This window comes from Ammospiza nelsoni, chromosome 18, assembly GCF_027579445.1.
Source record: "Ammospiza nelsoni isolate bAmmNel1 chromosome 18, bAmmNel1.pri, whole genome shotgun sequence".
Taxonomy (NCBI): domain Eukaryota; kingdom Metazoa; phylum Chordata; class Aves; order Passeriformes; family Passerellidae; genus Ammospiza; species Ammospiza nelsoni.
The window spans coordinates 11,038,987-11,066,941 of record NC_080650.1 but is presented as its reverse complement, the minus strand read 5'-3'; the positions used below and the strand labels follow the sequence as shown (position 1 = coordinate 11,066,941).

The 27,955-nt window shown below is 45.7% G+C and overlaps 1 protein-coding gene across 1 annotated transcript; it reads right to left on the bottom strand.

Annotated features, from left to right (window-relative positions):
- Positions 1-4: 4 nt before the first annotated feature.
- On the bottom strand, positions 5-27,926 carry SLC5A1 (solute carrier family 5 member 1). The gene is made up of 16 exons (XM_059485279.1): positions 27,753-27,926; positions 26,174-26,531; positions 23,643-23,714; positions 16,121-16,225; positions 14,080-14,139; positions 13,559-13,663; positions 8,366-8,471; positions 8,068-8,148; positions 7,512-7,732; positions 6,441-6,576; positions 5,597-5,704; positions 4,547-4,697; positions 3,804-3,972; positions 2,562-2,777; positions 1,937-2,039; positions 5-1,089 (listed from the first exon to the last, which is right to left on the bottom strand). Exons 2-16 carry the CDS (start codon positions 26,258-26,260, stop codon positions 866-868), a joined length of 1,944 nt encoding a protein of 647 aa, XP_059341262.1. The 5' UTR covers positions 26,261-26,531; positions 27,753-27,926; the 3' UTR covers positions 5-865.
- Positions 27,927-27,955: the final 29 nt, after the last annotated feature.

Below are 27,955 nucleotides of genomic sequence, written 5' to 3'. Positions count from 1 at the left end.
TAAATACATATTTTAAATATATATAATATATATATAGTGCATATACATAATGTATTGCTTGTGTATATATAATACATGTATTTTGTATAAAAAGCTTCACATTCAAGTAAAGGTATATATTAAAATATCAAGAGAGGAGGACCTTTGGAAGTTAACCTTAAACAAATAATCTACTGTAAGCAAAATTCTTTTTAGGATCATCAAGACAGGTGTTCCCCAGTTTCAAAATGTGACCAATTCAGAGGTTAGTGTTCCACTGACAACTGAGGAACACAACCCAGTGGGAAGTGAGAAAAAGGGGAGAAAACTGATAATGGAAATTATATATAATATCAAATGCATTGATAGGTGCATAAACCCTTTACTTAAGATATCCCATGTTGGGGGGACAAAAGCAATGTTTTAATTTGAGTTTGTAATACAGTCCCTCAGTGGTTGTCAGTTTTTTGCACATTATCATAGCCAAAGGAAAAGGAAAATTGAATGATCAGAGGAGGGGATAAAAATCAAAATAGTGTCATGAACCCTAAAAGGTAGTTCACAAAACCTGATATGAAATATGGCTCAAGCAGCCTTGTTCTGAACCTAAAATATGAAATGTATCATGAGCAGAGAGAATATTGGATGGAAATTCTGAACCTCAGCCCTGGATTGGTTCAATGCCTAAACAGAAATTCTCTCTTGAAATCCCAGTGGCCTTCATCTTTAAATTGTTGAAATTATGATCACAAAATCAGTGAGTAAATCACTCTGATGTTTTACAGATGTAGATGATGAAAATACAATGTGTATCTAATTGTGTAAATCTACAAACCATCATTTTTGCTTGAACAATGCAGTACAATTTCAGGACTGTGATCAGGGGTTATGCAAAGTAGGCATGGCAAAACACAGCCACAGTCAAGAGGATGATGCCATTGATGTTCACAATGTTTCTCCACAGTGGCACTTCACTGGTGTCTGTGAGTTTCTTCTTCAGTGCCTCTTCTTCCTCCTTGCTCAGTTTGGGGGCCTTCTGTTGGTCCAAGCCACAGAACCAGTTGTAAGCTTTCCTACAGCATCCTGGGTCCTCCTGGTTTTCCTCATTAACTGGAAGGAATAACACTCTGGTCAGGAAAGGTGAGTACAGACCATGGCACACACACATCTCTGGGACTGAGGGCATTCCTGCTCTGGTTTATGGTCACAATTAAAGGAAGCATTTTAGTACAAAACAGTACAAGGATTGAGCTAATATTGTATTTGCACAGCTCATCTGAGAAAAGAGGGATTTCCTACATGTTCCAAGAGAGCCTTCTGGAGAAGACACTTGGGCCTTTTGCAGCCCAGAGACTTGGCCTAATATTGGAGATGCAAATGTGCTTCAAAGCTTAAACTCCATTTTTTCAATACTTTCTACACTCTTAACTGAAAGAAAAATAAATTAATTTGAGGATACTGATAAAAAGGAGCTTGGGAGCAGAACCAGAAACCCAGTAAAGAGAGCAGGTGGGTTTGCAGTCTGCTTTTGTGATGCCTGACCATACCTTTATAATTTCACCATATTTTTGTAGCAAAGAATGACAAAGAGGGATCTGGGCAATCAGGTGCCTTCAATCCTGAGCACAACCCCTCTTTCCAGGTGAATTCCCTCCAAGTGCTGGAGTCACACACAGCTCTGTCAATGCACAGCATTGCCATGGGTTCAGTCCTAGAGCTGCCACCCAGATACCAAGAGAACAAGATTTCCTCCCTTCAAATCCACTTCACTTCTGATTTACACTAAGCACGAGAGATTGGAAAAGGCAGCTCATGAGCCATTTAAATTTGTGGGGGCTGAGGATTCGTCGTTGGGGAAAGGGAGGATGTCTTCAACTATCAAGCATGTAATGTTCCTTCAGGAGTGAAACAGGGATACTCAAATATATGACAGAATCTCTAAGTATTCAACAGTTACCTGATTCATCATCTTTTTCATCAGCTCTGTCCTGCTCCTCATCTGCATCAAGATCAATCCGTTCTTCTTTGCTGTGCCTCAAGGCCCAGCACAGGCGGTAGAGCTGCCACGGAACAAAAGGACTGGGCTTGATCATGGGCTGAGCACACAGAGACCAAGCAGCCTGGCCAGCACCCAAGCTGGCTCCAAACCACAGCATGCCAAGTGTCTGGGGTGTCCCAGGCTATGAGCAGTCACTGGAGATCTGTGACAGGTAAATGAAGACTCTTTCCTTTGCTTTCTTACAAGAGCTGTATGCTGGGGGAGGCTGAGGTGTCGAGGGGTGACACACCAGGTATGACCTGGTGCTTTCATTGGGTTCCATCTCCTGAGGAGCAGGACTGCAGAGATACTCACACGTGCATCAGAGATACTCACTGTACATCAGAGATACTCACATGTACATCACATGTACATCAGAGATACTTACTGTACATCAGTGATACTCACATGTACATCAGTGATACTCACATGTACATCAGTGATACTCACATGTACATCACATGTACATCAGAGATACTCACATGTACATCAGAGATACTCACATGTACATCAGAGATACTCACTGTACATCAGAGATACTCACATGTACATCAGGAATGGGCTTGGTCATGAAGGAGACTGCCAGGATGACGATGGCAGAAACCCCAAAGAGGATCAGTGCAAAGTAAAGGTAGTGAATGCCACAGATGATGAAGGGGCAGTTGGAAGGGGCCACACAGCTGCCAGTTCCATAGGCAAACTCTGAAATCATCCTGCCAAGTCCAGCCAGCAGCCCAATGATCAGGCCCCAGAAGGCACCCTGCAGACAAGGGTGTGACAAGAAGGGATCAAAATGAGTCATTTCAGGTGTGGAAATAAACTCTGAATAAACAGCTGCTGGAGGAAACATGGATGTAGTTATGTGTTACAATGGCTTTGGAATGTGGGTTTTAACCCAGATGCTTTCAGTCACCTTATTTACAGCTCAGTGTATGAGTCCAGCTGAAAGGGGCAATGAACAGCTCTGAGATGTCAGGCACACCTCAGGACTGTGTCCAGACCTTTTCTCACAGTCCATCTGGCTCCACACAACTCTGCCCTCATACAGGACAGGTTTCAGCCATGGATTGCACACCCCAGGGGCTGTTCTCATACCTTTTTACCTTTGAGCTCTTAATCCCTGACAGCTCTGGCACGATGGAGCCAGCCAGAACATTGTGTCATCCTTCCTGAAATGTGTGTCTGCTTTACCTGCTAATGGCCCTGAGTAATTATTTAATTCCCAGTGCTGTTGGTGGGTGCCTGGTGTACAGAACTCCAGCCCAAAGTGTAACAGACACACAGCTATGTGTGGGCACAAACTGAAACATGGGAAATTCTGTTTAAACTTTTGTTTTTTGTTGTTTTACTGTAAAGGTGCTTGATCATTGGAACAGTGCCTAGAGACACTTTGGAGTTTCCATTATTGGGGATATTCAAAACCCAGATGGACAGGATAGGTAAGACATGGTTTGTTTGGTAAAGCAGCTTGGTGACCAACATCCTAAATGAAACTTTCAGCTATGTGTCCATAGATTATCCTTTTAACACACTTCTGGGCAAAGTGATAGAGAACCTAAGCTTCAGAGCTATCTATGAATTCCTAGGTGACTGTTTATCTATCAGACAATGAAAGAACCTTATCCAACTCATCTCTGAAACATCAGGCTTTGGGGTATGGAGACACAAAATCCCTGGGCTATACTGGGATTAAAATAAACAGGAAGTTGCTCATAACAAAAAACCCCACAGTTCTCCCAGTTCCTAAAGGAACAGGTGGCATACCTGTTTCCTAATTCACACCCACCTGCTCATTGACACGCTTGCAGAAGATACCAAGGAGGAAAACAGCAGCAATGGGAGGGCCCAGGTAGCTGGTAATAGACTGAATATAATCAAAGAGCTGCCCACTCTGAGCTGACTGCACCACAGGAACCCAGGCAATGCTGATGCCAATTAAGAGTAACATAAATGCCCTGTAAACATAGCCAGATATTCAATTAGCCATCTGCTTAGAAGTATCTATGATCTATCAGAAAGAAAAAAGAACATCAATTAATCAATAATTTACATGTTCATTTTGTATTTCAACTAGTGAAATCAATTATAATGGCAAATTAGCACTGAACAAACAAAAGAAATCCAAGTTGGGTATTGTGTACGTCAAATATCCATCAGCACATGGTTAAATATGCAATCAGAACACACAAAATCACTTTTCTGCTGTGGTTGTTATGTCCAGAGACAAATCAATAGCAGATGAACTAGAACCAGTTCATTGGTGCTGCAGCCTGCTGCAGCACGGAGCCCAGGAAGGTAATTGAAAAGATTTTCCTTGCAACAGCAGTGGGGAGCTGTGACAATCAGCTCTTCCTGCACAGTGTGTGTTCCTCGGGGAGCAGGGTGTGCTGTCCCCAAAGGAGCCGGGCCCGGGGAGGCTGGGGCAGCCCGGGGAGGCTGGGGCAGCCCGGGGAGGCTGAGCCGGGCCCGGGCTGGGGAGGAGCTCCGGGGAGCGCTCGGGGCTGAGCAGGGGGGCCCGGCCACGCTCACCTGCCAGCCAGCATCAGCTCCTTCTCAGATGGCCGCGTCCGGATTTTGGTGTAAATGTCCATGGTGAACAAAGTACTGGCACTGTTAAAAATGGATGTCAGGGAGCTCATGAGGGAGGCCAGCATGACTGACAGCATCAGACCCCGCAGACCTGGAACACAGAGACGGGCACGGGGAGGGAGGAGCGTTCCGTGGGCAGCCTCGGTACCTGGCACCCGCTCTTTGCCCGACCCTTTCATCGGGCAGCTCTGAGCGTGTCTGGCACATTTACCTGCCTGACATAAAATCCTGCCTGACATTCCCGTGCTGGAGCTATTTACAGCAGTGGCAGGGAAACTCTTGAGCTTTTAGCATGTAGCTTAGCTACTTCTTTAGTGAATTCTGCCTGATTAAATGCTGGAATAAGAAAATTATATTAAGCAGACTTTTCCCAACCATATAAAAATCGTTCCTTTTGTTTGCAAGAGAGTGCTCACTTGCTTGTAGTATATTTGTGAACCAGATATTTGCCAAAAAAATCCAAGTTTCTTTTACTGTCTGAAAAGCAGAGTAAGCCACTTTTCCAGATGGTCTGGCCTGGTCACAGAGCATGGGGAAGTACTGCAGGATTTTTACAACAGTTATCAAAGGATGGGAAAGTACCAAAGCAATCAGGGAAGTGCCATGGTCTCTGTAATATCACAACCTGGCTTTTTTGCCTTATAAGCCAGCACCCATCCCTTTGGGGTTGTGTTGGAATAGGCCTCCAACACAGAGATCCTGGCAAAGAGTCTTTTATAAATCATTGGCCAAGCAGGGTATATTTTACCTTCACAAAAAGGGAGCTCATTCACCATTTCAGCACACAGCATGTGCCAGCTGAGAGCTGACACTGTCAGTGTGGAACTATTCTGCACCTACAGCTAATACAGACAACCCCTTTGGTTAATAGTACATCATTCTAGCAAGAATTTTGGAACTAAATATGGGTCTTGGACTCCCTCTCTCACTTGATTTTTACAGTCTGGCTTTCCTAAAATAAAGAAACAACAAACACAGACACTGTCTTACCATTTGGCATAAGCTCCACTACCAGTTTTGGGTAAGCAATGTTTGTACAGCCCACTGAGGTGCCACAGTAGCGCTGGCAGACTTCAGGCACAACACAAGCCACCACATCTGAGGGGAGGATAATGAGACACTGAGACAAGGTCATGTAAACAACAGATTGCTCCCAAATTAACAGAGCTTCTAGAATGTATTTTTGTGTTGAGCCACTGGATTGACACATTTGATTTCATCCTTGGTTTGCTGACAGGGAGGAAGGTGATCCTAAGCCTCTTCCCTTCCTCTCTAAAAGAGTACTGACAAGTGCTGCAGGTCAAAAGCAAATCTGCACTCATTTGTCAGACCAGGGCTGAACAACACAAGTAGAAAAACAAACAGAGGAACACAAAGCCCACTCCCTGCAGCCTGAACCTCTCTCCTCTGCCTGCTGCCAAACACAGCCAAACTCTGCTGGTCAGGGAGATGGGAAAGTGGCATTTCCCCATGCTGCCCTTGGGACTGCCCATGGCCCAGACCCTGCAGTCTGTGACTGATGGCCCTGGCCCTCCAGCACAGTATCTGTCCTGGACAGCATTTTCCACTTATTCAGTCACAGTGGGGCTGTGACAAACAGCTAGGGAGGGACCCTGTGGAATTTCTTTCCCCTAAAACAGACAGCAATAGTTATTAGCAGAAACCTGGGATCAGGGAAAAGAGGAAGGCCTGTGGCTTCTAACAGTGCAGTTAGCTGAAGGTGCCTGGACATTTGGATGAGAAGATGACAACCTAACTGGTATTATGGAAGGGACAGAGGTTGGCAATGAAAGGCAGGCAGCAAGAGCTTTGCATTTCTGTATCTGTATCATACCTGTGTACAAAATCCTGCTGATCATTCCAGGCATCACTATGATGAACATGGGCAAGAGTTTGAGGTACCCACACACGATGCAGCCAGCCTTCACATGGGACATGTTCTTGCCAGAGAGACATCTTTGCACAATAACCTGCCAATGACACGTGGCAGCTAGAACATTTCCATGATCACACCATGCCATGTTCCACATACAAGGTATTTCTTAACTTCTGTATAGCAAAAGAGCCTATTTAGCATTTCTGCCACTAGGAAAAATGAAAACTACATAAAAATCAAAGGATATGTTTGAAATAAGTAAAGGAAAATACAGCTTATCTGGTGTGTGTTTGAGGGGTAAAACTTCTCTCACAAGAAGTTTTTAAAGCTGACAGACTAAAAAGCCAAAAAGGAATAGAATATTTAACAGAGCAGTAAATACAGTTACATTGGGGATTTTGTTAATTTGTTGAGAAATCATGAAGATGATCTTTCTCACAATTTAGGATGCAGAGAGATCATTTGTTAGAGACACATTTACATGTTGCAGAAGCAGGAGCACCTTTTTCTTTACTCATGTCAGAGTGATCTCTGGAGGAAACTGGCAGTACTTTTAGAGAGAAGGAAGGATGATTGGGGAAGAGTCTCCAGGCTGAAAGACCAAACATATAAAGAATATTCCCCCCAAGACTATGCAAGCAAAGATGAAAGCTGCATGTATAGGAAACAAACTTGTCTTACTGAAAAGGGAATGGTATCTAGACCCAGTTTAACAAGGGCCATTTGTTCCATGGTTTCCTAGGTGTTCACAGCACAACTTCTCTGTTTTCACACATGGTCACACACAAAAAATGAGAAAGGAGGCAGAGAGGGTATCTGCTGGGCAGAGGTGTGCAGAAAGGTTTGAAAGAGCACCCATTCCATTTTCCTACATGTGAGAGATGCCTTGAAACCAGGAACTGAGAAGTCACTGACCAGTCTAGAAATGACAGCCAGCTCTGTGGCCCAGCTTTGCATTGCAGGGGAGGATCTCCCTGGAGCACAGAGCTCTGTGTCTGCCCTCAGCAGGGCATGGGGCTCCCACATTACCTGGTCAGTGCACCAGTACCACATGGCAAGGATGCTGAGGCCAAAGATGAGGCCTGGCCAGGGCAGGTCCCCACTGATGGGGTCCCTGAAGATGTGGAAGGCGTCGCTGCGGGGCATGTAGCAGGCGGGATCCACCTCGGTGCCCCCGTAGGACACGTTGGAGGGAATGGCTGCCATGTACTTCTGCATGAAAGCCTCGTAGCCTCCCACCTCAGCAAATGCTGAAACACACAAAATAACAGGAGCAATAAAGGATTTGTTACTGAAATCTCAGAGCTTGAGAGTGTGAGGAGAAAAGTCCCCTTGATGTGGGCATAAAAATCCTGTCATGGGATGCTGCTTGTTACCTTCCACATTCACTTGTGCTCGGGAGACAGAGACTCAGTGACTAAAGGTGCCTGACTTTTGGCAACATGCCTGCTTTCTTCGCTGATAAATGGGTACAGGAGCTGAAACCTCCTGGTTAAGGTAACAGTTTCACACTGCAGGATTCATTCTGTAGCCACTGCAAGATTTGTGGCTGAACATTCCAGTTTGATTCATCTGATTTACTTACCAAATCCCATGAGAATAAAGGATCCCAATACCATGATGAATGTTTGTAGGGTGTCTGTGTAAATCACAGCTGCAAGGCCACCTGATGGCAGAGAAGTCAGGACAAATAAGTTAGCCCTGGACAAATGTCTCAGTGGAAATGCTTTTTTCTTTTTTTCCCTTTTCCACCACCTCTGTCTTTCAAGGACCACTATAAATAACCCCCCCCTTTCAGGTTTTCATTTCTCCCCTTTTCTCCACTTCTCTTTCTTCTACCTCCCTCAACATCTCTGATTTATCAGACTACTCTGCAAACTCACCTGTGATGGTGTAAAGAGCAGTAATAGCAAGCAGGATGATTATGGCCAAATAAAGATTCAGCCCTATGGCCAGCTGGATAAATACAGCTCCAGAGAAGATGTCAGCCTAGAAAAGAAAAATGGCAGGTTCAGCCATGTTTGGGTTCATGGTGACATATTATAGTTCCATGATGAGGGCACTGAAATGCACAACTCTGCCCCTTGTAATACTGCACACACAAATCAAAATAGAAGCCATTTTTGTGTACCTGCCAGTGTCCCCTCAGAGCTGTGGAGTTCTTGGTACCAGAGGTGTAACACTTCCCAGAGAATTCCCAGGCCTTTTTTAACAGAGTTCTTTTCTCTAGACAGTTACCTCACTGCTCAGTACTTAGGCACTGAGACAGATTCAGGACAAACTGTGTAAAACAGAGTGTGAGTTCCATTTGCTGCTGTGTGCAGGGCTGGACTGGGTGACACCTCCAGGACAGTTCTCTTCCTTCAGTGTCACCCCACAAATCTCTTTCCCTTTACTGCTCATGTGTGGTGTAGCTCTTCCTGCTGGCTCAGGACAAATGCTGCATTTGCATTGAAGGCAAACATCTTCTATGGTCTCTATTTTTAAGTTCCTGTCAGAAGAATTGACAGCAGTTGGCTAAGAGAGAAAACCTTCAGCTCTTACGTAAGGAAGGGATTGTTCAGGTTTGAGAGTAACACTGGGCCCTTAATCCCATTAAATCACTTCCTGATTCAGAGATAATTGGCATCAATGGTATTTACACAAGTTTGCAATCAGAATAATCTGCCCCTTGCACTTGTGATGCCTTACTGTAAATTCTGCTTTCATTGCTCCTGAGCATGCAGCTCATGGGCTGCCCTGCAACCCCAGCACCCACAGAGGGCTCTGCACAGGGACTGTCACCCTCAGCTGGCAGCCAGTACCCCCAGGGTCACCAGCTGGGACAGACACACAGCTGGGACAGACACACAGCTGGGGCAGACACACAGCTGGGGCAGACAGACACACAGCTGGGGCAGACAGACACACAACTGGAGCAGACAGACACACAGCTGGGATGGGCACACAGCTGGGGCAGACAGACACGCAGCTGGGACAGACACACAGCTGGAGCAGACAGACACACAGCTGGGATGGACACACAGCTGGGGCAGACACACAGCTGGGACAGACACACAGCTGGGACAGACACACAGCTGGGGCAGACAGACACACAGCTGGGACAGACAGACACACAGCTGGAGCAGACAGACACACAGCTGGGATGGACACACAGCTGGGGCAGACACACAGCTGGGACAGACACACAGCTGGGGCAGACAGACACACAGCTGGGGCAGACAGACACACAGCTGGGGCAGACAGACACAGCTGGAGCAGACAGACACACAGCTGGGATGGACACACAGCTGGGGCAGACAGACACACAGCTGGGATGGACACACAGCTGGGGCAGACAGACACACAGCTGGGGCAGACAGACACACAGCTGGGATGGACACACAGCTGGGGCAGACAGACACACAGCTGGGATGGACACACAGCTCTGCCTGAGCCCTGGGCAAAGCCTCCCCCAGGGGCCAGCCCGGGCCGGGGGTCACAGCCCAACCCCACTGCTGCCCCGGGCAGGGCAGGGCGGGCAGAGCAGGGTGGGGCAGGGCGGGGCAGGGCGGGGCAGGGCAGGGCGGGCAGAGCAGGGTGGGGCAGGGCGGAGCAGGGCGGGGCAGGGCAGGGCGGGCAGAGCAGGGCGGGGCAGGGCGGGGCAGAGCAGGGCGGGGCACACCCCCCGGCAGGAAGGGAAGCAGCCTGGGGGACACCAGAGAGAAAAACCATCCTCATTGCCGGGACACCAAAACTGAGAGCGCAGGGCAGGAGCTCGCCCTGCTTCCTGCTGAGGAGGAGGAAGAGGCCGGAGCTGTGCAGCCCCGCTGTGCTGGCAGCACAGAGCTGCTCTGTGAGCAGAGTGGGAGGCACAGCAGAGCTCCCACCCCCGGAACTGCCTCTGGAGCAGATTTCTTAGAGCCTTTCTTTGGCACTGGGAACCAGGACCTGTAGCTCTTGCCCCAGTCGCTGTCAGACCGTATCCTTTGCCCCATTTCTCTATGGTAATCTGTTTCCTATCTTTTCACACCACTAATCAGTCTATGTTCCAGACATTCCTTTTATTGTTCTTGGCTTTAGTTTAGCCTACATATCATTAAATACTGATGAGCCTAAAATGATTCCCACGAAGAAATGTATAGTTAATTATTGAGCATTCGGAGAAATGTATCAGCTTCTTCAAATTGCTGTTATCTTCCAGTTTCACTGCTCCTCCTCCCCAGTAAGATTATTGTCTTCCAATATTTCCCTGTTTCTCCATTCATACGGTTCTATAGACAATCTTTAGCTAATCTCTAATTAGAGTCACCCTTTCCTTTCCACTCCAGGCTGTCTCTGCAGAGGCAGGGATCACAAAGCAAAGCTGGCCAGACCAGTGCCAGCTGAGTTTATCCTGTGGGTGCCAGAGCAGGGGCACCTGCTCTGACCCCTGCACTCTGCACTCCTAGGAGAAGGTGACTCTCCTCTTCCTCTTTCCCTGGGAAGTCTTTGCCCATAGATCTCCTACTGAAATGATGCACAATGAACAGAGAGAAAATGCTGTAAGAGATTTAAAAGTTCCAGTTTACCATTTCTGATTTCTTCAAAAACATTCAGACCTTAATTCCTTTTTGTCTTGTCATAATTTACCCTATTACTGTCCATCAAGACTTTATTTTTACCAGGCCATTTCCTTTGGCATAATGACCAATATCATCAACCCTGGTGGCTAAAAAGCCTCTGCAAGCTGCTCTGGGCACGACTCACAATGTGCTGCACACTTAGGGAGCAGGAGCAGCTGAGGTCCCTGTATGACAGAAATCCTTTGGGCTCAAAAATCACATGTGTCCTGATCCCAAGGATGAACTCCTTGTCCTTGTCGGTCAAGTGGCTGATTAGCCACAAAGCAAGGTAAGAAATCAACAAAACCCACATAAAATGTGCAGGGAAAGAGAAATGGCAAGGACATTGTAGAGGTGTGCAAAGGGAATCTGATCCTCACTGGGGAGTGGCACTGCGCCAGAAAGCACAGCAGGAGTCACACGAGCTGATATGTGACACTGCTCCCTAGAAAGCATTGTTATAATGATATTATTAAGTACACTCCATAATATTTCAACCCAGCAAGGAAGAAGTACATGAAATAACTACCCCAGAAGCAAGAGATGTCACTCTTCTGCAAGGATAAGAGGCAGTGGGAATTGCTGGTGGGTGTGACCCACTCAGGGCAGGGCAGCAGCCTCTATCAAATCTGAGAGCCCAGAGATCACAAGGGAGTGTTTGCCAAGGCAACTCTTAGGGAAGTAAAGCACAATGGCTCTGTCAACGCGTGGATGTGTTTGGATATCCAACGTGTCTGTGGGGAGGGAGCTCTGCCTGTGCCTCTCCCCCCAGCACAGCTCCCTGCAGCCCACCAGGGAACAGCCCTGCCCTCCCTCCCTGCTCTGGCCACCGTGTGGGCATGGTGTGCACAGCACAGCACAGCAAAACCTGCAGTGAGCTCCTCTGACAGCTCCTGAGACCTGCAGGGACTGCCTGCTCTGCCAGCCTGGATCACACAGAGCAGGGGAATCAGTGCTGGGCAGATCCTGCCCGTCCAAAGGCAGCAGTGCAGGGACCTGTCTGTACTGCAGGAATCTCACCTGGACAGGCACAGACACTGCCACAGCTGCCCAGGGCAGCTGGGGAAACAAAGGAAATGCTTAGAGGACATTGAACACCATGTTTGTCACCTGCACAGCACAGAGACCCAGCTCCATGCACTTCCCCACAAACACCTGCAGTAAAGGGGGTGGTGGGAAGCTGGGGTGGGCCAATGGTGGAGTGGGGCCCAGGTAACCTCCTGCTGCTGCTGCTGCTGCTGCTGCGTGGATCCTTGGCCATGGAGAGGGTGTTTGATCCTCCTGTACACACTGGAAGCTTAAATGCAGAACCTGTTTTCCCTGGAAACAGGACACTCCAAGTGAAACAGTGAAAAATCCCATAATCAGAGCCTCAGGCATGACACAGGCTGGGAGCCAAAGCTGAACAGTAAATTCAGAAGCTGTGTAGCACCTTGATAGGCTCAGCACCAACATGTGCTGCTGAAAAGGGCTGTGAGTCTCTGACTGGAGGAGTTTCTCTGCAGCTGGAATGTGCAGAACTCTGTGTTGTACCCAGGAGTTCTGATTCTGATGAGCACAACTACAGCAAACTCTCTAATCCTTTTGAGATATACAGAAATCCAGCTCTGAGGCCAGCTCATGCTACCAACCTGTTTAATTTATAACCTCTCTAAGGATCAGCTATAATGTGAGAATGAGAGCAAAAGGCCAATCTTTTAGTTTAAATTGCACTATTATCACTCAGCTCCCATTCAGAGGGCAAAGACTAATCTGCCATGACAACTTCTGCAAAACAACAGACTCAAGTATGCCTGAACTGTGGACTTCCTTAGTAGCTTGGTACTTTCAAGACATATGGAAAATACCAGCTCCCTTTACTACTCCACAGAAACACATCCATTTACTTAATAAACATTAACTTCATAGTACCTTAAAGTTTACACCAGTCACTTGCCCATTAAAAGAATCTCTCCTCTTCCCTCCTTTCACCTCAGCTGGTACAATTCCCCTCATTTCCATTTCCCCACTCTTCCATTTTCTAATTCTTGTTATTCTTTTTTTATCCATAGTCCCCTTGCTCTTCTCCCTCATCTATATTACTGATGGCATGTTCACCAGAGGATACTAAAACAGATAAATATGAAATCTAGGGACAAAAATTCCTGCCCTGGGTTTCACAGACCCCTAAGATAACAGACCATAATACAATAGAAATTTCCCTCCACACTGATGTTTTCTAGAAGAGAGCAAATGTAAAAGTAAACCCTAAAACTTTAAAAAGAGGATAAAGCACAACAAGTAGCAAGGAAAAAAAAAAAAAACCTTGGATTGCAGCACAGAGTGTCACTGGACAGAATAAAGAAAACACAAAATCACACTTTTACAGTTGTTCATTCAGCCAAGAGCTCCAAACCTGGAATGGTTGGGCAGTTGTGAGAGCAATATTGTAAAAGGGCATTTCTTTCCTTTAGATCAGTGTAGAATGGAAGAAATTGTAAAAGTTTCACTTACTGAGATCTTGGTGAAAACATAAATGATGAGGGACAGCACTGACAGGTAGACCTGGATCCGTTTCCCACCGAAACGTTTCCTCAGGTACTCTGGCATTGTCACCACCTGGGGAGGCAGAGGAGCTTTCACATAATGGGGAACAGCTGCAAATCACATTAGAGCAAGACTTTAGGTACTCAGATACTCTGAGAGTGCAGCACAAAATCAGGAGACTGTAATTGCAGCTTCAAGGAACAGCAGCTCCAGGAATCAAAGGAGAACAAGGAGAGAGCACCAAGTACTTCCCACCTCAGGTTTTAGAACAGAGAATCCTCATTTTTCAAGTACACAGATACAACAAAGTGCTGCTCTGGCACACTGGGATCTCGTGCCATTCATAATGAGTTTGCTGCACTCCAGCCCTGAGCTGCAGAAATGAGCAGCAAAGACAAATGTAATGTAGTGGTTTGACAAATGTAATGTAGTGGTTTGACAAATGCAATGTAGTGGTTTGACAAATGCAATGTAGTGGTTTGACTTACCCCAGCCTTGATGTAGATGGGTACAAAGATCCATCCCAGAATCACCACAAATATCAGAGCCTGCAGCCAAGACAAGATCAGCTGAATTAGCTCCTGTATCCAGACACTGCTCCCAAAACCATTTATCAGAGCAAACAGCAGCTGGGGAACATTGAAATCACAAAAACCTGGGCACTGCAGGGGTGTGGGGAGAGTTGATTCTGCTCTGACCTCTGATTTACAGTTGAAAATTTGGGGATGGAATCTTGGCTAAAAACTTCATCAGGTATAATGCAGCCTGGGTTTCATGCTAGCTGTCCCAAAGAAGCACACATGATTTGTATTTTCTACAGAACCAGCTGATTTGTCCTCACAGGATTGCCCTCTGGTATTGAGTCACAGCTCCACCAGTGGTACCAGACTATCCCAGCTCTCTTCAGAGCAAGCCCAGCATGGTTGAATGCTTTACAACAATTTCACAGACTGTACAGGATGCACCACAGGCAATTTGTAAAATATTCTGTATTGTTACATTACAATTTAATAGTATATTTTGTGTGTCCATGTGTATTCTGTGAATTACTGATCTTACTTCTAGCAGTGTCACAGTTTTCTAACTTAAATTGGTGGAATGCTGCCCAATACTGATTTGTACATACTTAAATCAACAAATACAAAACAAATTCCTGCCCTCAGAGCTGCACTCTGTATTTATTTTGTCCACAGGGCTTAGAGGGCTTTTAAACTGTATCTTTTAAGTTCTGCCCTTAGGTCAAAACTGTAAGATGGACAAGAAATATTGGGTCAGCTTCTGCTGTTATTCTGATACAAAATAGAAATAATTTGAATGGAACAGGGATAAACAAGGATGTCAACAGTCAAATTTGGTATTACTTTCATTACTCCTGTTATGGGTGTTAGCTGTGCCACTCTAAGTCATGAACTCTGCAGTGTCTGCTCAAACACTCCCAGACCTGATTGCTGCTTCCCTGTTCACTGTGTGCTGATACTGGTCCAGCAGGAACCTCACAGGAGACAAAGTGTTAGAGATGTCTGAAGAAGGATATGGACCCGAGAGATTTGTGTTCTGTTTTAATTTGCTTTGTTCTGCTGGAAAAAGAAGGAGAATCAGGTCTGCCATAGGCCTTATATGGTCAAAAAGAGGGAGCTGACAGATAAACTGCACATCTCAGTTCATTTTAAGCTTTGTCCTTCTCCTTAAACATTTCTATCATACCAGCACTTGATTATTCGCAGCAACCATTCACTTACTGAGGAACACAAAGCCAAATCCCCCAGGGTGGGAGGGTTCAGAAATAAATGCAGGGAAGTATCGACCTGTGGAGGCTCATTCAGCCCTTTGTGCCATGGCTGATTCCCTCCCCGAGGGTGAATTAGGCACAACGACGACATTGTCAGCCGCACCCTCATGGCTGGCACAAGGAAATGGATGCAGTGGTTCAGGGCAGTCTCCGTTCACGCTGACCCTGCTACTCTGGAAGCTCACTTATCTATCACTGATGTATACAATGCTACGTGACAGCTCTACCCTGTACTGGAACCATGAGCACAACACGAGCATAATTACAGGAAGGAGAAGGTAAAGAGGAAAAGATTTCTGGAATGCAGGTGCTTATGCAGGATGTTCAAAATTCCTTACAGCCTGTGAAGAAATCAAAGCATCTTCAATAATTTCTACATAGCAAAATGCTGCAAAAATTACCATGGATTGCCTGATAAATTCTTCCCAGCATCCTGCAGTCTGAAAATGTTCTTCACAAATACTTTAAAAGTAATAAAACTATATGCATAGAGGAGAAAATCCTCCAATTTATTTGGTTCAAATACTCTCTAAAAAGCTTCAACTGAAAAGTGTCACCTTCTCCAGTGGCTTAGACAGGTTAAATACTAGATTACATTGGCTCTTAGTGGTCTGTGCAGAAAACAAGTGTTGCCAAGTACAAACTTTGACAGTCCTAAATTACTAGGCAATGTTATTTTGATTAAGCTCTGCAGATAATCCAGATGTCACAAGTATTTCCCTGACATATATGGCACTTACATTCCACTCATATCCTCCAATGGCAATTCCTCCAGCTGCTGCTGTTCCTGCTATTCCCACAAAATGCCCACTGCCAATGTTGCTGGCAAACAGAGATGCACCAATCTGCAAAGAGAAAAAACAAAAATTGGTTCTTATGTTCATGGGGATTGCTGCAAAATCCCCTTCATCTGGCACATTGAAGTCCTGCCTGTCTGTGGTGGTGCTGATGGCAATGACTGACAATCAATTCCTTGACAGACTTCAGAACTCCCACTGAAACCAGAGCCCCCAGCACCACATCCACAATAGTGAGGGAGAAGAGGATGGTGAATCAAATATCTCCCAGTTGAGTCAAAAAACACATTACACCAATATAGATTTTTTAAATGTTTGCAAAACTTGCCAAGCTGGCATTGGGATGATATCCAGGCAATCAGAGAGGAAGATTGTGATCTTCCTTCCTTGTTCAAGGAGGAAATGAGCAGGGCATCCCCAGCTGTCATTCCTGCACTCCCTGTTCCATATTGCACAGCCTGTGCATCCAAATGTGCCCCTGCTGAGAGCTGGACTTGGCTCACTGTTAGCCAGAAGTATTTGATTACTGAATTAAATTCTGAAAGCTGCAGAGCAGGAATGTCTGCTGAGAAAGTGGAAGCCAGGAGCAATAGTAAATCAAGGAGTTATATTTAAGAAGAGCTGGATCTTTAAGACCCCCAAATATTGCACTGATCATACAAACAGAACAGCAGGGAGAACATGGGAATTGATGAACAGGGAGAGACTGAAAAAATGCAAGGTTCCTGATGGTTTGCAGACAGGCAGGAGCCATTCACAAAGACCTAATTCTTAATTAAGTAACTTAGACAATAGGAAAGATGAAAAGGACTGAGCTTCATTTCCTCAAAATGAACACATTAAAGGCAGCAGAAATACCCAGTGATGATTTACTGGATCAGGCACTGAAAGATGCAGGGTGAGAAGTCAGGCATAAAAAAGAGGTTGGATTTGATTGAGTATTGTGGGCAGAGGACAAGGAAGCTGGAAGAGTTCTGAAATGAAAAAATGAAAGTGAACATTTTTGTATTCTTCTCTATTCTTTCCTCACATCCTTACATTTAAAGCTAAAACAATAACAACAATAATCAGGGTTAAAAAGAAAACCGCATAAAAACCACAGGCCAGGGAATTTCTGCTGACCTCTTCCAATGCTCTCATTTGAATCATGGAATATCCTGAGTTGGAAGGGACCCACAGGGATCGTTGAGTCCAACTGATTTGAATAGCAGCAAATATTCAATCAATGTGTCTGGGAGCATAGGGACAATCCCCTGAGTTTTGGGAGGATGAAGGATTTCATCCTAGAAATCCACCCCTGCAGAGCAGATTTATTCTACAGAGCTATGGCATAGCCAGAAATAGCAGCCACACTCTTCAACCCACAGCCCTGATCTCTGATAACAAATAGATTATCCTCCCCTATTTTAATTTGCAACACACAAATAAAATTCAGGGGGTTCCACTCTTTCTTTTCCAGGCTTACAGTTTTTCTCTTCCATCAGTTTGATCTCCTGATTTCTTCAAGTCTTTTTCTGCAGACAAACTGTTCTTTTGCTGGGACAGGAAATTTATGATTCTAAGTTCACTCAGTTCTGGATTTGGGGTTTTTACACATTTCTAAAAGCCAGTTGTGCCCTACAGGATTGTAACCAGTTGGTCATATGACATTTCTACAGGATTGATAAGTTTTGCAACAAACATTAGCAAACAAAAGACCTCTGTTTCTTCTAACCTCTTGGTGACAGCAACAGTTTTCCAGAAATGATAGTGAAGAAAAAAGTATCACTTTTACTAAGCATTAGCACTGTTGCCCAACACTTTCCTTGGAGATAAATAATTAAACGTAAATCTAGGTTACTAGAAATGCAATCACCAGAAAATATTAACCACATTAATCTCTGATTTTATTTAATGTGTTCCCTCTCCTGGTTCAAGAGCTTAAAGGCAGATCCAAGTAACAGAAGCAGCTAAAGAGGAACTTTGAGAACTGACAGGCACAAGCTTTGGCTCAGTGCCTGAAACCCCAGGACACACTGCAGGCAATGCTGCTGATGCTGTGTTCTCACATTTATCTAAAATAATATTGTACTGAAAGAAAAATACCAAACCAAACCAAACCAATGCAAAACTACCAACATATTCAGGACCAGCACAAGGATAAAGCAATACGAATGCAGATCCCACATTCACATCCTAATTTTTTTTCTCTGAATTAGGGGAACATCCAGTGCAGCAGAGCTTTAGGATCAACATATACTAATAATGGATGCAATTTAAAAATAAGTTTCAGTTATGTCACACAGCTGGGAAGGGAGAACATGACTTCATGGCCAGGAAAATGCAGATTACCCTTAAACCAAGGAGAACATGGCTTCATAGCCAGGAAAATGCAGATTACCCTTAAACCAAGGAGAACATGGCTTCATGGCCAGGGAATGCAGATTACCCTTAAACCAAGGAGAACATGGCTTCATGGCCAGGGAATGCAGATTACCCCTAAATCTGCAGCATGGCCACAGCAAGAAGAGTGCTGACCAAATACCCTCACACCCCAGTGGCTGCTGATGCCAGAGGGGAAAGAGAAGTTTCCCATCTGCCATATTTTAAGGATGAGGAAAGAAGGTAGATGGCTCTGGGCCTGAGCTGCCTTGCTGGAGAACTTTCTGCTGTGGGATTTCTGTAGTGGAAAGGCTGATTAGTGGAATTCTTGATTTGCCATTGGTAGATGCTGCTGAACATCTTAAAAACTCTGGGCTGAAACTGGGAATGGCAGAGAGAAACAATCTTCTGGCAGTGTTAACTGTTCCCAGAGAATGTGTGAGTGAACTGATTTTAAAGACAGATCCAGGAGGGAAGGTGAAGAACAAAGTTGGTTGAAAGGGACAAAAGCTGCTAAGAGGGAAAGAGGATGAAAAACCTGAACTAACCTGAGGCAAACGTGGAACATTAACTCTTTTAATAAATTTTAAGAGGTCAGGCCCTAACAAGAGCACTCTGTTCAGCAGAAGTACCACCACCCTGAAACACTGTGATGATCACTGTGTTTTTTCCTGTTATTCATTAACTCTTTCACCTTGCTCTCCTCATGAAAAGGAGGATGCAGTGACATCCTGGCCCTGCCATTCCCAGCTGGGTGGATGCACTGGGCAGGCAGTGGCAGCTGCAGGGTGCAGAATGCACAGCCTGTGCCTCCTCTCCCTGCCAGGACCTGCCAGCACACCCCCTGCCCCCTGCCCACCCTCCTGGAGGCATTAGCTCAGCACCAAACCCTTTCCCACTGATCCTTAGAGCACAGGGGATCCTCTCACCCCACAGGCCCTGAGCCATCCCTGAGGTATCACTCCTGCAGAAGCTCTTCTCACACCCCTCTTCCCTGACACATTTCTCATTCCTACCCTTGAGGCTGTTCATGCTCTTCTTTAACCAACAGCTCTACCCTGCACCTTGTGACTTTACTCTGATGCAAAGGCATTGCTTCTCCTACCTGAGCTTTTTGGGATCACCCTCAGTCCCTTTGGAAATGCAATATTACTGCCACACTTCCTAGGCTCTGAGACCCAAAGAAGGAAGTGTGGGGTTTATTCTTCTTTCCCAATTAATCTGAAAATTCTATGAATTGCATTATTACCCAATTAAGCCACATCTTTACAATTCCCAGTGTATTAAGGGAGGGAATGGACAATAATCATCAAAACGTCTGTGCTCCAACAAACCTGGAATAGCTCAGGCTCAGGAGGATCTGACACCTCCCCACTTTGTGCTCTGAAGCAGAAACACCTCCCAGCCAGCTGGAAAATCTCACAGATTCTGCAGAAATCCATTTCACTGAACGTCTACTTTTCTATCAGAGCTTTGCTTTGATTACTTCATTATTCTTTTTACCCTGAAAACTATTGATTTAACACTTTTTTTTTTTTTTTGGCATGGAACTTGACAAGGTAATTTTTCATTCTACTTTACCTAAGAAAAGGAAATGCAAATCTTATTCACAGCAGAATTGTTGTTCCTGGTTCCTCATAGCAGTGTCAGATTCAGCAAGTGGGCAAAATCCTGAGACAATGTGAAACTCACCTGGCTGCAAAGATCAGAGAAATCATGCCAGTGGTCAGTTCTGATGGCCACAAAGATTAGCTGAGCACAGCTGAATAAAGAATCTATGGGGTTTTTTCCCCTAATTCTTATCTCTCTGACAAAGATCTAAATGTACGTGACCAGAAACAAGCTGAGTTACATTTCTCTTTGGAGTGCCCTTGACCCTGCACCACTGTTCAGTAAATCTCTCTAACAGAGTGGCTTCACATACCCAGCAGATTCTCTTTGTCCTATTCATGCCTCAGGAACTGAGGTGTGCAAGGTAACCCATCATTTTGTGCAGACAGATCTGTCTGCAAAACTCCAGAACCTGAAGAAGAAAATTCAAAAGCAGGAAGGCTTCAAAAGTTTGAGGTTTTATAATTGTGCGTGAAGGGCTTTAATCCTGTGAGATTCCTGCTACCAAAGCTGACTGTTCTGCAGGAACAGACACTTCATGTCCTACCATGGCAGGAAGCATTTGGCTGAACCCAACTCCTTCATCTGGCAAAGGAAGCTGAAGCTGGCAAGTCCCATTGCTACAGAGCTGTCACTTGCCTTGAACTTCTCTGGGTCTTTTGGGGAAAAGCAGAGCTGATTATGAGGGTTTAAAGAGCCATGAGTCTTTCCTGAAGATATTTCCCCCAAAGCCCAAGAGACCAAGACAGTTTCTTGAAGATTCTTCTGTCAGTTTCCACAGCAAGAGAGTGGAAAGGGCTCAGCATTTCGTAAGCATTTCTTATGTTATGACTAACCAACAGCAGATTTCAGGTTTGGGTTATATGGGAGAATGCTCTTATATACCTTTATCCCTAATTAACCAGGGAACCACTGAGATGGCTCAGCCACTGCACAAGGGCAGTGATTCCAGTGAAGTGAACTCTCACCTCAGCCAGAAAACTATCTCTGGGCTTGGTTCTGCAAAATGCTGAGCAGCTTTCCTGGATTCTGCTGGAGCAGAACAATCAGAGCCCAAGCAGGGCAAACTTGGCCCAGGATGTGTCTTGGTCCTACTTTATACATTGAGAAATCAAATCACAATCACAGCCAGTGACTACAAACATTCAAAATCCATATAAAAGCAGGAATAATCTCTAGCCCTTCATTACCAGGGTCTCCTCTAGTCCACCAAAGCACAGATGTGATATGGTTTAAGTGAAGGGAATCCCTTCCCAGCTTGTCAGTAAGACATCCTAACACACTGCTATCGAGCCTCCCTCCCTCTAGGATCAGAAATGCCACTTGTAGGTGCCCTGCAGAGCATAGCATACAGACCACAACTGAAAAATACAATTAGTTAGGGGAATTAAGTTTATACCAAGTTTGTGGAAGGATTTTTTTTCTTCATTTTGCTCTATTCCAGAAAGCAATTACATGACAAGGGTCATTATCCTGAAATGGCAGGGGAGAAATCTGACAAACAAGAGCCCTCTTGCAAAACAGCTGCCCCACCCTTTCTGTGAACATGCACTGAGGCCACCAGAACCATCCCAGGTTAGCCCTGACTTGGCACAAAAGAGAAATCAAAGCACAAAGTAAAACATCACACTCAGCTTTAGCAGCTGCAGAGCTGAGATCACATCTCTGACTAAACTTTCTATACTTTCATTGGTTTCCTCATCATTTCAGCCCAGCTTGCTCTGGGTGATTGACATCCCATCTACCTGCTAAGAATTGGTGTTTTGGAAGCTCTTTTTATCCAAGGCAAACTTTCCAGGGTGGTGCTGCTGACATGGTATTTAGTTTGTGGTTTTGGAGTGTTTGCTCTTTGCTTATTTTGAGTGATACGAGGAAGAATAGCAAGAAAGGTTCATTTTTATGGCAGGGAAGCCCCTCCTGGCATTCCAGAGGGAAGGATTGAAGGGGAGATCTAGGACTGAGCACTTTGTCCTCACTGAGCTCCCAGAGTCTGGGAAGGAGGGAGGGGATCCTGGCAGGAACTTGGGCTGATCCCACTGGAGGAGGGGAGCTGCAGGCTCTGTTGGGTTTGTGCTGGCAGAGGATTGGTGTCAGATCCTCTCCCCCAGGTCTCAGGGGATCATCAGGAGTTCTCAGTGCCACTGGAGCAGCACAGAACTTTCCTATGGTGAGGCTTGGCTGCCCTGCTGCCTCCATCTCCATTCACTCCTCACAAAAGGATATTCACACCCCCTTGCCAGGCAGACACAATTGCACAAGGTTCAAACCAGCCCCCTGATTAAAGTGACAGTTGAGTAATCTGTTAGGTTTTCTTCTCTTCTCCCAGAATAATGAATTTTATCTTAAAATAACTTGAAAACTTTCTCTTTCCTCAGTCTTCCGAAGGAACCTGAATTTTCTTAGATCTGCTACATCAGATGAAGAAACTTTTTACTGTCATTGGCCTTTAATCCTTTCATGTCCTTACAGAGGCTGTCCCAATGCCTTCTGAAGGCAGAGAGCAGCTCCCTGAAGCACATGACTGAAAGCTGTGCAGGTATTTCTGCAGCCTACTTCAAAAAAATTCCTAAATCTTTAGGGAATCAATATTTAATCTCAGTCTTCTGGTCCTGTAACTGAATCAATGTATGTGGACTCTTGACTCCCAAGCCTTAATGAAGTGGAGAAACATTTTCTGAAACTGAATGCAAGATCAGAGGTGTTGAGGAATTCCATTCAAACAAATGGAATAATGTAAAACACTATTCCATTTCCTGTATTCCAGTAATACAGAAAATGCAGGTTTGTGTAAGTTGTCTGCTTTTCATATTAAAGAGACTGTATGATCAGGAAGAAATAGATAATTGTATCTAACATCATTTCTGCCAAATGGCCTGATGGAATGGATGGCTAAAAACACTTTGTAGCTTTGACTCCTGTTCTCTGCCTTGGAGTATAACAGAATTCCACAGAAGACACTTGAGGTAAGCCACAGCTAATCTTTAAATACATTTAAAATATATTTTACCAATAACATACCAGAACATTTCCAGGATTTTTCTCCTTGTACAGACCAGAACTTGTTACCAAAAGTAGAAACAATAGAGCGATAAAGGGGAAAATTGCAGTAAATTAATTCCTGTCTGTGACAACCTTAAAATGAGCCACCTTCTTTGAGTGCAATGAAAAGAACAGAGTCCAAATGTTGAAAAGTTTGAAAGTGGCATGAAAGGCAAAGCACTGGATTTGTCTGTACTGACATTAACAATGTACTTATAGTCAAACAAGTTGATCACACAATCAAGACAGCTCAGAGAACTTCCCCCAGCACTTCTCCCTGCCCATCCTGTGGCTTTGTTTGTGCAGTGTGCCCTGTGACACCAGTGGCTGGAGAAAGAGTTGGATTTGCAGCCACACAACAAAGCCACCACAGCCTCAGCAGTGCCACAGAGCCCTGGATATGCCAGGACAGACAGGGCAGATGCACACCCTGTGTTTTACACACAGCACTCACCGGCCACCACACCATGCTCCGTCCAGCCAGGAAAAATCCACCCACTGTGCCTCGGTTGGTGGAGTACATAGCCTGGAAAAAAGGAAAAAAGAAAGTTTTAATCATATTTCAAGTGTGCTAGGCAATTATACACAGGCTGAGAACAAACAGCCTGAATGAAGGGATAACAAAACACACAGGCAGGGTAAAGAGAAAAAAACAGAGTGGCCAAAAAGAACAACCTTATGATGAAGGAAATACAATGGAATACAATGGAACAATCATTCTTTCATCTAGGTCTGCATTAGCCATTCAAGTTTCATTCCTTCATCTTTCATTATAGTGTGAACACTAAATAAAATTAAATTTAACCAAGAAAAAATTTCGCTCAAGTAAAAGCTCACATGAATTTTTTGTTGGGGTGAAAAGCCTTTGCTTTCAGGCATCAAAACAGACTATAATATGCAAGTTGATTATTATACAGAAAGTATGCAGCTTTTTTACTCAATACCATCCTGCCCCTATAGGTATCTGTTCCCTTGTTGTGATATCAGCATTGGGCCTGATTCCCTCTGAAGTTCCAAAAGAAGAAGCCAGCTAAAATTTCCTTTTTACAAACTCATGTTGTCTTTGTCAAGGGATGGGCTTTAGAGGGAAGTTCCTCAAATTTTTATTAATGACCTTGAGCCATTATTTACTGGATTTCCATTGTCATCTCTGATGGACTTTGAACAGGTAAATAAAGAAAGAAGACCTGGGGAAATTATCCATGTATTTTCTTCCAATGCAGAAGAAAGGAAGTAAACACAATGGATTTACATTTAACTACACACAGCAACTGGGTAAGTATTTGTCCAGTCTTCATGGCTGGAAAGAAAAGTTTCCAGGAATTAACTCAGCACACAATGGCCTGAGAAGCCAGAGATCAGCTCCTTATTGTCAGAGATCTTTAACATGAAGTTCAACTACAGCAACAGCCAGACTCTCATGGTAGGACCCAGCTCCCTCCTGCCAGACAACCAGGTGTTCTGCTGGACTGGGGCTTCAGATTTTTAACTATATTTTTGGCCTCTGCTCCTGTGCTGAAGAGGCAAAGAAAAGTTTGTGTCCACTTTGTGCAACCTGTAAATTGTTGGTGCCCCTCAAAATACTGCCAGGTTGTTAGAAAGGGATGTTTGTTCTGCAGCTGACTTTTCTGCACTGTGAAATGTTGCTGGGATGCTCCTGGAAAGCAGAGGATCCCTGAAGGGCAATCCCTCCTCTCAGCTTGTCACTAGTCAGGTGTTCAGGTGACCAGGAGGGCTTGCCCCAGGGAAACCCGAATTCAGTGCCTTCCTCTGGAGCTCAGTGCATCGGCCCATTCTCTCAGACGCTTCAGCTCTGAGGTCCCAGCGCTGCTCTTCTGCCCTGACTGCCGGGGCTTTGTTCCCGGGGCTCCAGGCTCCCCTCGCAGCGCAGCCGGCCGGGCTGGAGGCGCCGAGCACAGGAACTGCCAGCCCTGCCCGGGCTGCTCCTGCTCCCGGCTCTGCACCCTGACACAGCCCGGGGCTGCTCCTGCTCCCGGCTCTGCACCCTGACACAGCCCGGGGCTGCTCCTGCTCCCAGCTCTGCACCCTGACACAGCCCGGGGCTGCTCCTGCTCCCAGCTCCGTGGCTCTGCACCCTGACACAGCCCGGGCTGCTCCTGCTCCCAGCTCTGCACCCTGACACAGCCCGGGGCTGCTCCTGCTCCCGGCTCTGCACCCTGACACAGCCCGGGGCTGCTCCTGCTCCCAGCTCCATGGCTCTGCACCCTGACACAGCCCGGGCTGCTCCTGCTCCCAGCTCCATGGCTCTGCACCCTGACACAGCCCGGGGCTGCTCCTGCTCCCGGTTCCTGACACAGCCCGGGCTGCTCCTGCTCCCGGCTCCGTGGCTCTGCATCCTGGAGCCCACACACAGCCCCGCCAATGCTGCCCTCAAACGGCACCCGCAGCCTCGGCCGAGGCGCCTTTGCCGTCCCGTCCCGTCCCTGTCCCCGTCCCGGTCATCGTCCCTATCCCTGTTCCTATCCCTGCTCCCGTCCCTGTCCCCGCGCTGTGGGTGCTGCCACACCGCCTCCCCACCCCGGTGCACCCCGCGTCCCCTCCCGCCCCTGCCCAGCCCTGCAGCTCCCCCTCCCCGCTGTTTCCCAGGCCATCCCCTCACAGCACAGCTCTCCCGCAGCCCCAGCGCCCCGTGGCCAAACGCCCCCCCTCAGGTGTAGCCGTGTCTGAGGGACCCTGGCTGATCTTTACTGATCACATCTCTGGGCTCCATCCCACACAAATCCCAGCACTGCGCCTTCCCCACTGTTCCATTCATCCACCCAAAGGGATGGGGATGCCACCCTGGCTCACCATCCCCTCTGATGTAAATAAGTGCCCACATTTTGCCCACCATGCACTTGTTAATTATTTCAATTAAGCATCAAAATCTTTATCTAATTACACATTCTCACTTACTATACTATTTTGCCAAGACTCTATAATCTACCTGCTCATCAAGTAAAACAAAATAAAATCCCAACATACCCATAGTCCCACTGCCAGAACTATCAAAAAGTAGAGAACAATAACAGAGATGTCTGCAGCATTGTTGATCCTTATGATGGATTCCATCCTGGCTGCTTCTCTGGCTTTCTTCTTCTTCCTCTCCTTATGTGCTTCTTGCAGGGTTCAGGTTAATGATAAACTGCTGTCATCACCTACGTCTTATATAATATATAACTTCAGATTCACTTGTCTCCAATGGGACACAAGTTGAAGCTGCTGCTTTTCCTTGGACAACTTTTTTCACCAAAGAGTGCTCCTCTGTCACAGGTGCTGCAGATTTCACAGTTCAGTGTCCCTGCCAAAGGTGCTTGGGGTTTTAACATCCACGAGCAGATGTCTGAGAAGGAATGACACAGAAAGGAGTGGCTTGGCTGCAATAAACCTGCATATTTACCTCACTGTGGGTGAATACTTTTTTTTTTTTTTTAAGTGGTTGCACCTGTAAATCTAGTCTTGGAAGATGAAGTTATTTTAGCTGATGATGGTAAGCAATTATCTGTGAGGAGTGACCTGGCACCTGGGGAAAACCCAGGGGTCCAGGATCTGGGACAACCTCTGTGTCATCTTTCAGCTCAGCAGCATTAGTCAGTGGAGAAACACTCCTGTGTTTCTGGGGAGGAGAAAACTTCAATCTGCTTCCATCTCTCACATGGATACAGGTAAAGATGCATGTGAACACAAGACCTGGAGCCAGGAGCTTACTGGGCTGAATTTCAGCCTGTTTAGACTGTGGTGTTGGCTCTCTCTATTCCAGCTAATCAGCTTCACATTTGAGTAAGTTCAAAGTTCATCAGACCTTGGGTCTGCTCTCCCTTTATTTGCTCCTCTGACTTCAGAATTAAGCTAAGCAAAGCAAGTGGTCACAAAGATGTGGAACACACAGGTTATATCCTTACAGCTCTGAGGAAGGAAGCTTCCCCAAATGATGCCCATGATCCTCTGTTTGAGCTAGAAGGAGTCAGAGAAATCCAGGGAATTTAGAACAATATATCTGGGTGCCAGGCACATTCGTGGGCTCTGAGGATGTCTGAGAGTCCCATTCCCTGCTTGATACTAAAGAATCATTATTCATTTACAGCCTTTTGGGTGTAAAATGTGACCTTGAAGTGACACTGAGCAGAACAAGCAGTCAAGGACATGGGAAGCAAGCAGGCCTGACTGATCTTGCAGGTGTTATTTCCTCAGAGATGAAATTGAGGGCTGGCACTCTGCTCATTGGCAACGATTTTCTCCTGGGTAAACTGCCCTGGGGTAATTGTGGATCATAAAAAGCAGCAAAGAACCTATAATACAATGGGATTGCTTGAAAGAGTGAAATCTGAAAATCTGTCCCTTGTTTGAGCAGCTATACTCTTATAAAACAGTGCTACCTTTTTGATAGTTTAGGCATCTCTCCCAAACACATTCTTCAGTTTGTCCTACATGACTGTGAAATGTTAGCTTTAAATCCAACAGAGAAAAAATTAACCCTGGAAGCTGCTGAGCATCCAAAATTCCCATTAGTTCTGACCTTCCCTGCTGTGTATTTCAGTGGAAAATAAAAGACTTATTTACTAACCTTAATTATCAGGAAACAGTTTGTCTAAGATAGGCTGCAGATGGCACTTCTTTACAGAGATTGACACATTTTCCTCCGGGTCCTTGCACCTAACAAAAAGTTTGGTTTTCATGAATTCCATTTCTGTGTTCTACAGAGACAAGCAAAAGAAAACATTAGTCAGGGACTGATCTATTCTAATGTGCCTTGTGTCCTCACCCCAG

Bases quoted from the DNA above. Each gene is read 5' to 3' on its own strand.
- SLC5A1 (XM_059485279.1), bottom strand. From the start codon at position 26,260: ATGGAATCCATCATAAGGATCAACAATGCTGCAGACATCTCTGTTATT. The intron at 8,472-13,558 runs GTAAGTGAAACT...TTTCTTTTCTAG, and splicing joins ATGTTTTCACCAAGATCTCA to GCTGACATCTTCTCTGGAGC. The intron at 1,090-1,936 runs GTAACTGTTGAA...TATTCCTTCCAG, and splicing joins TGAAAAAGATGATGAATCAG to TTAATGAGGAAAACCAGGAG.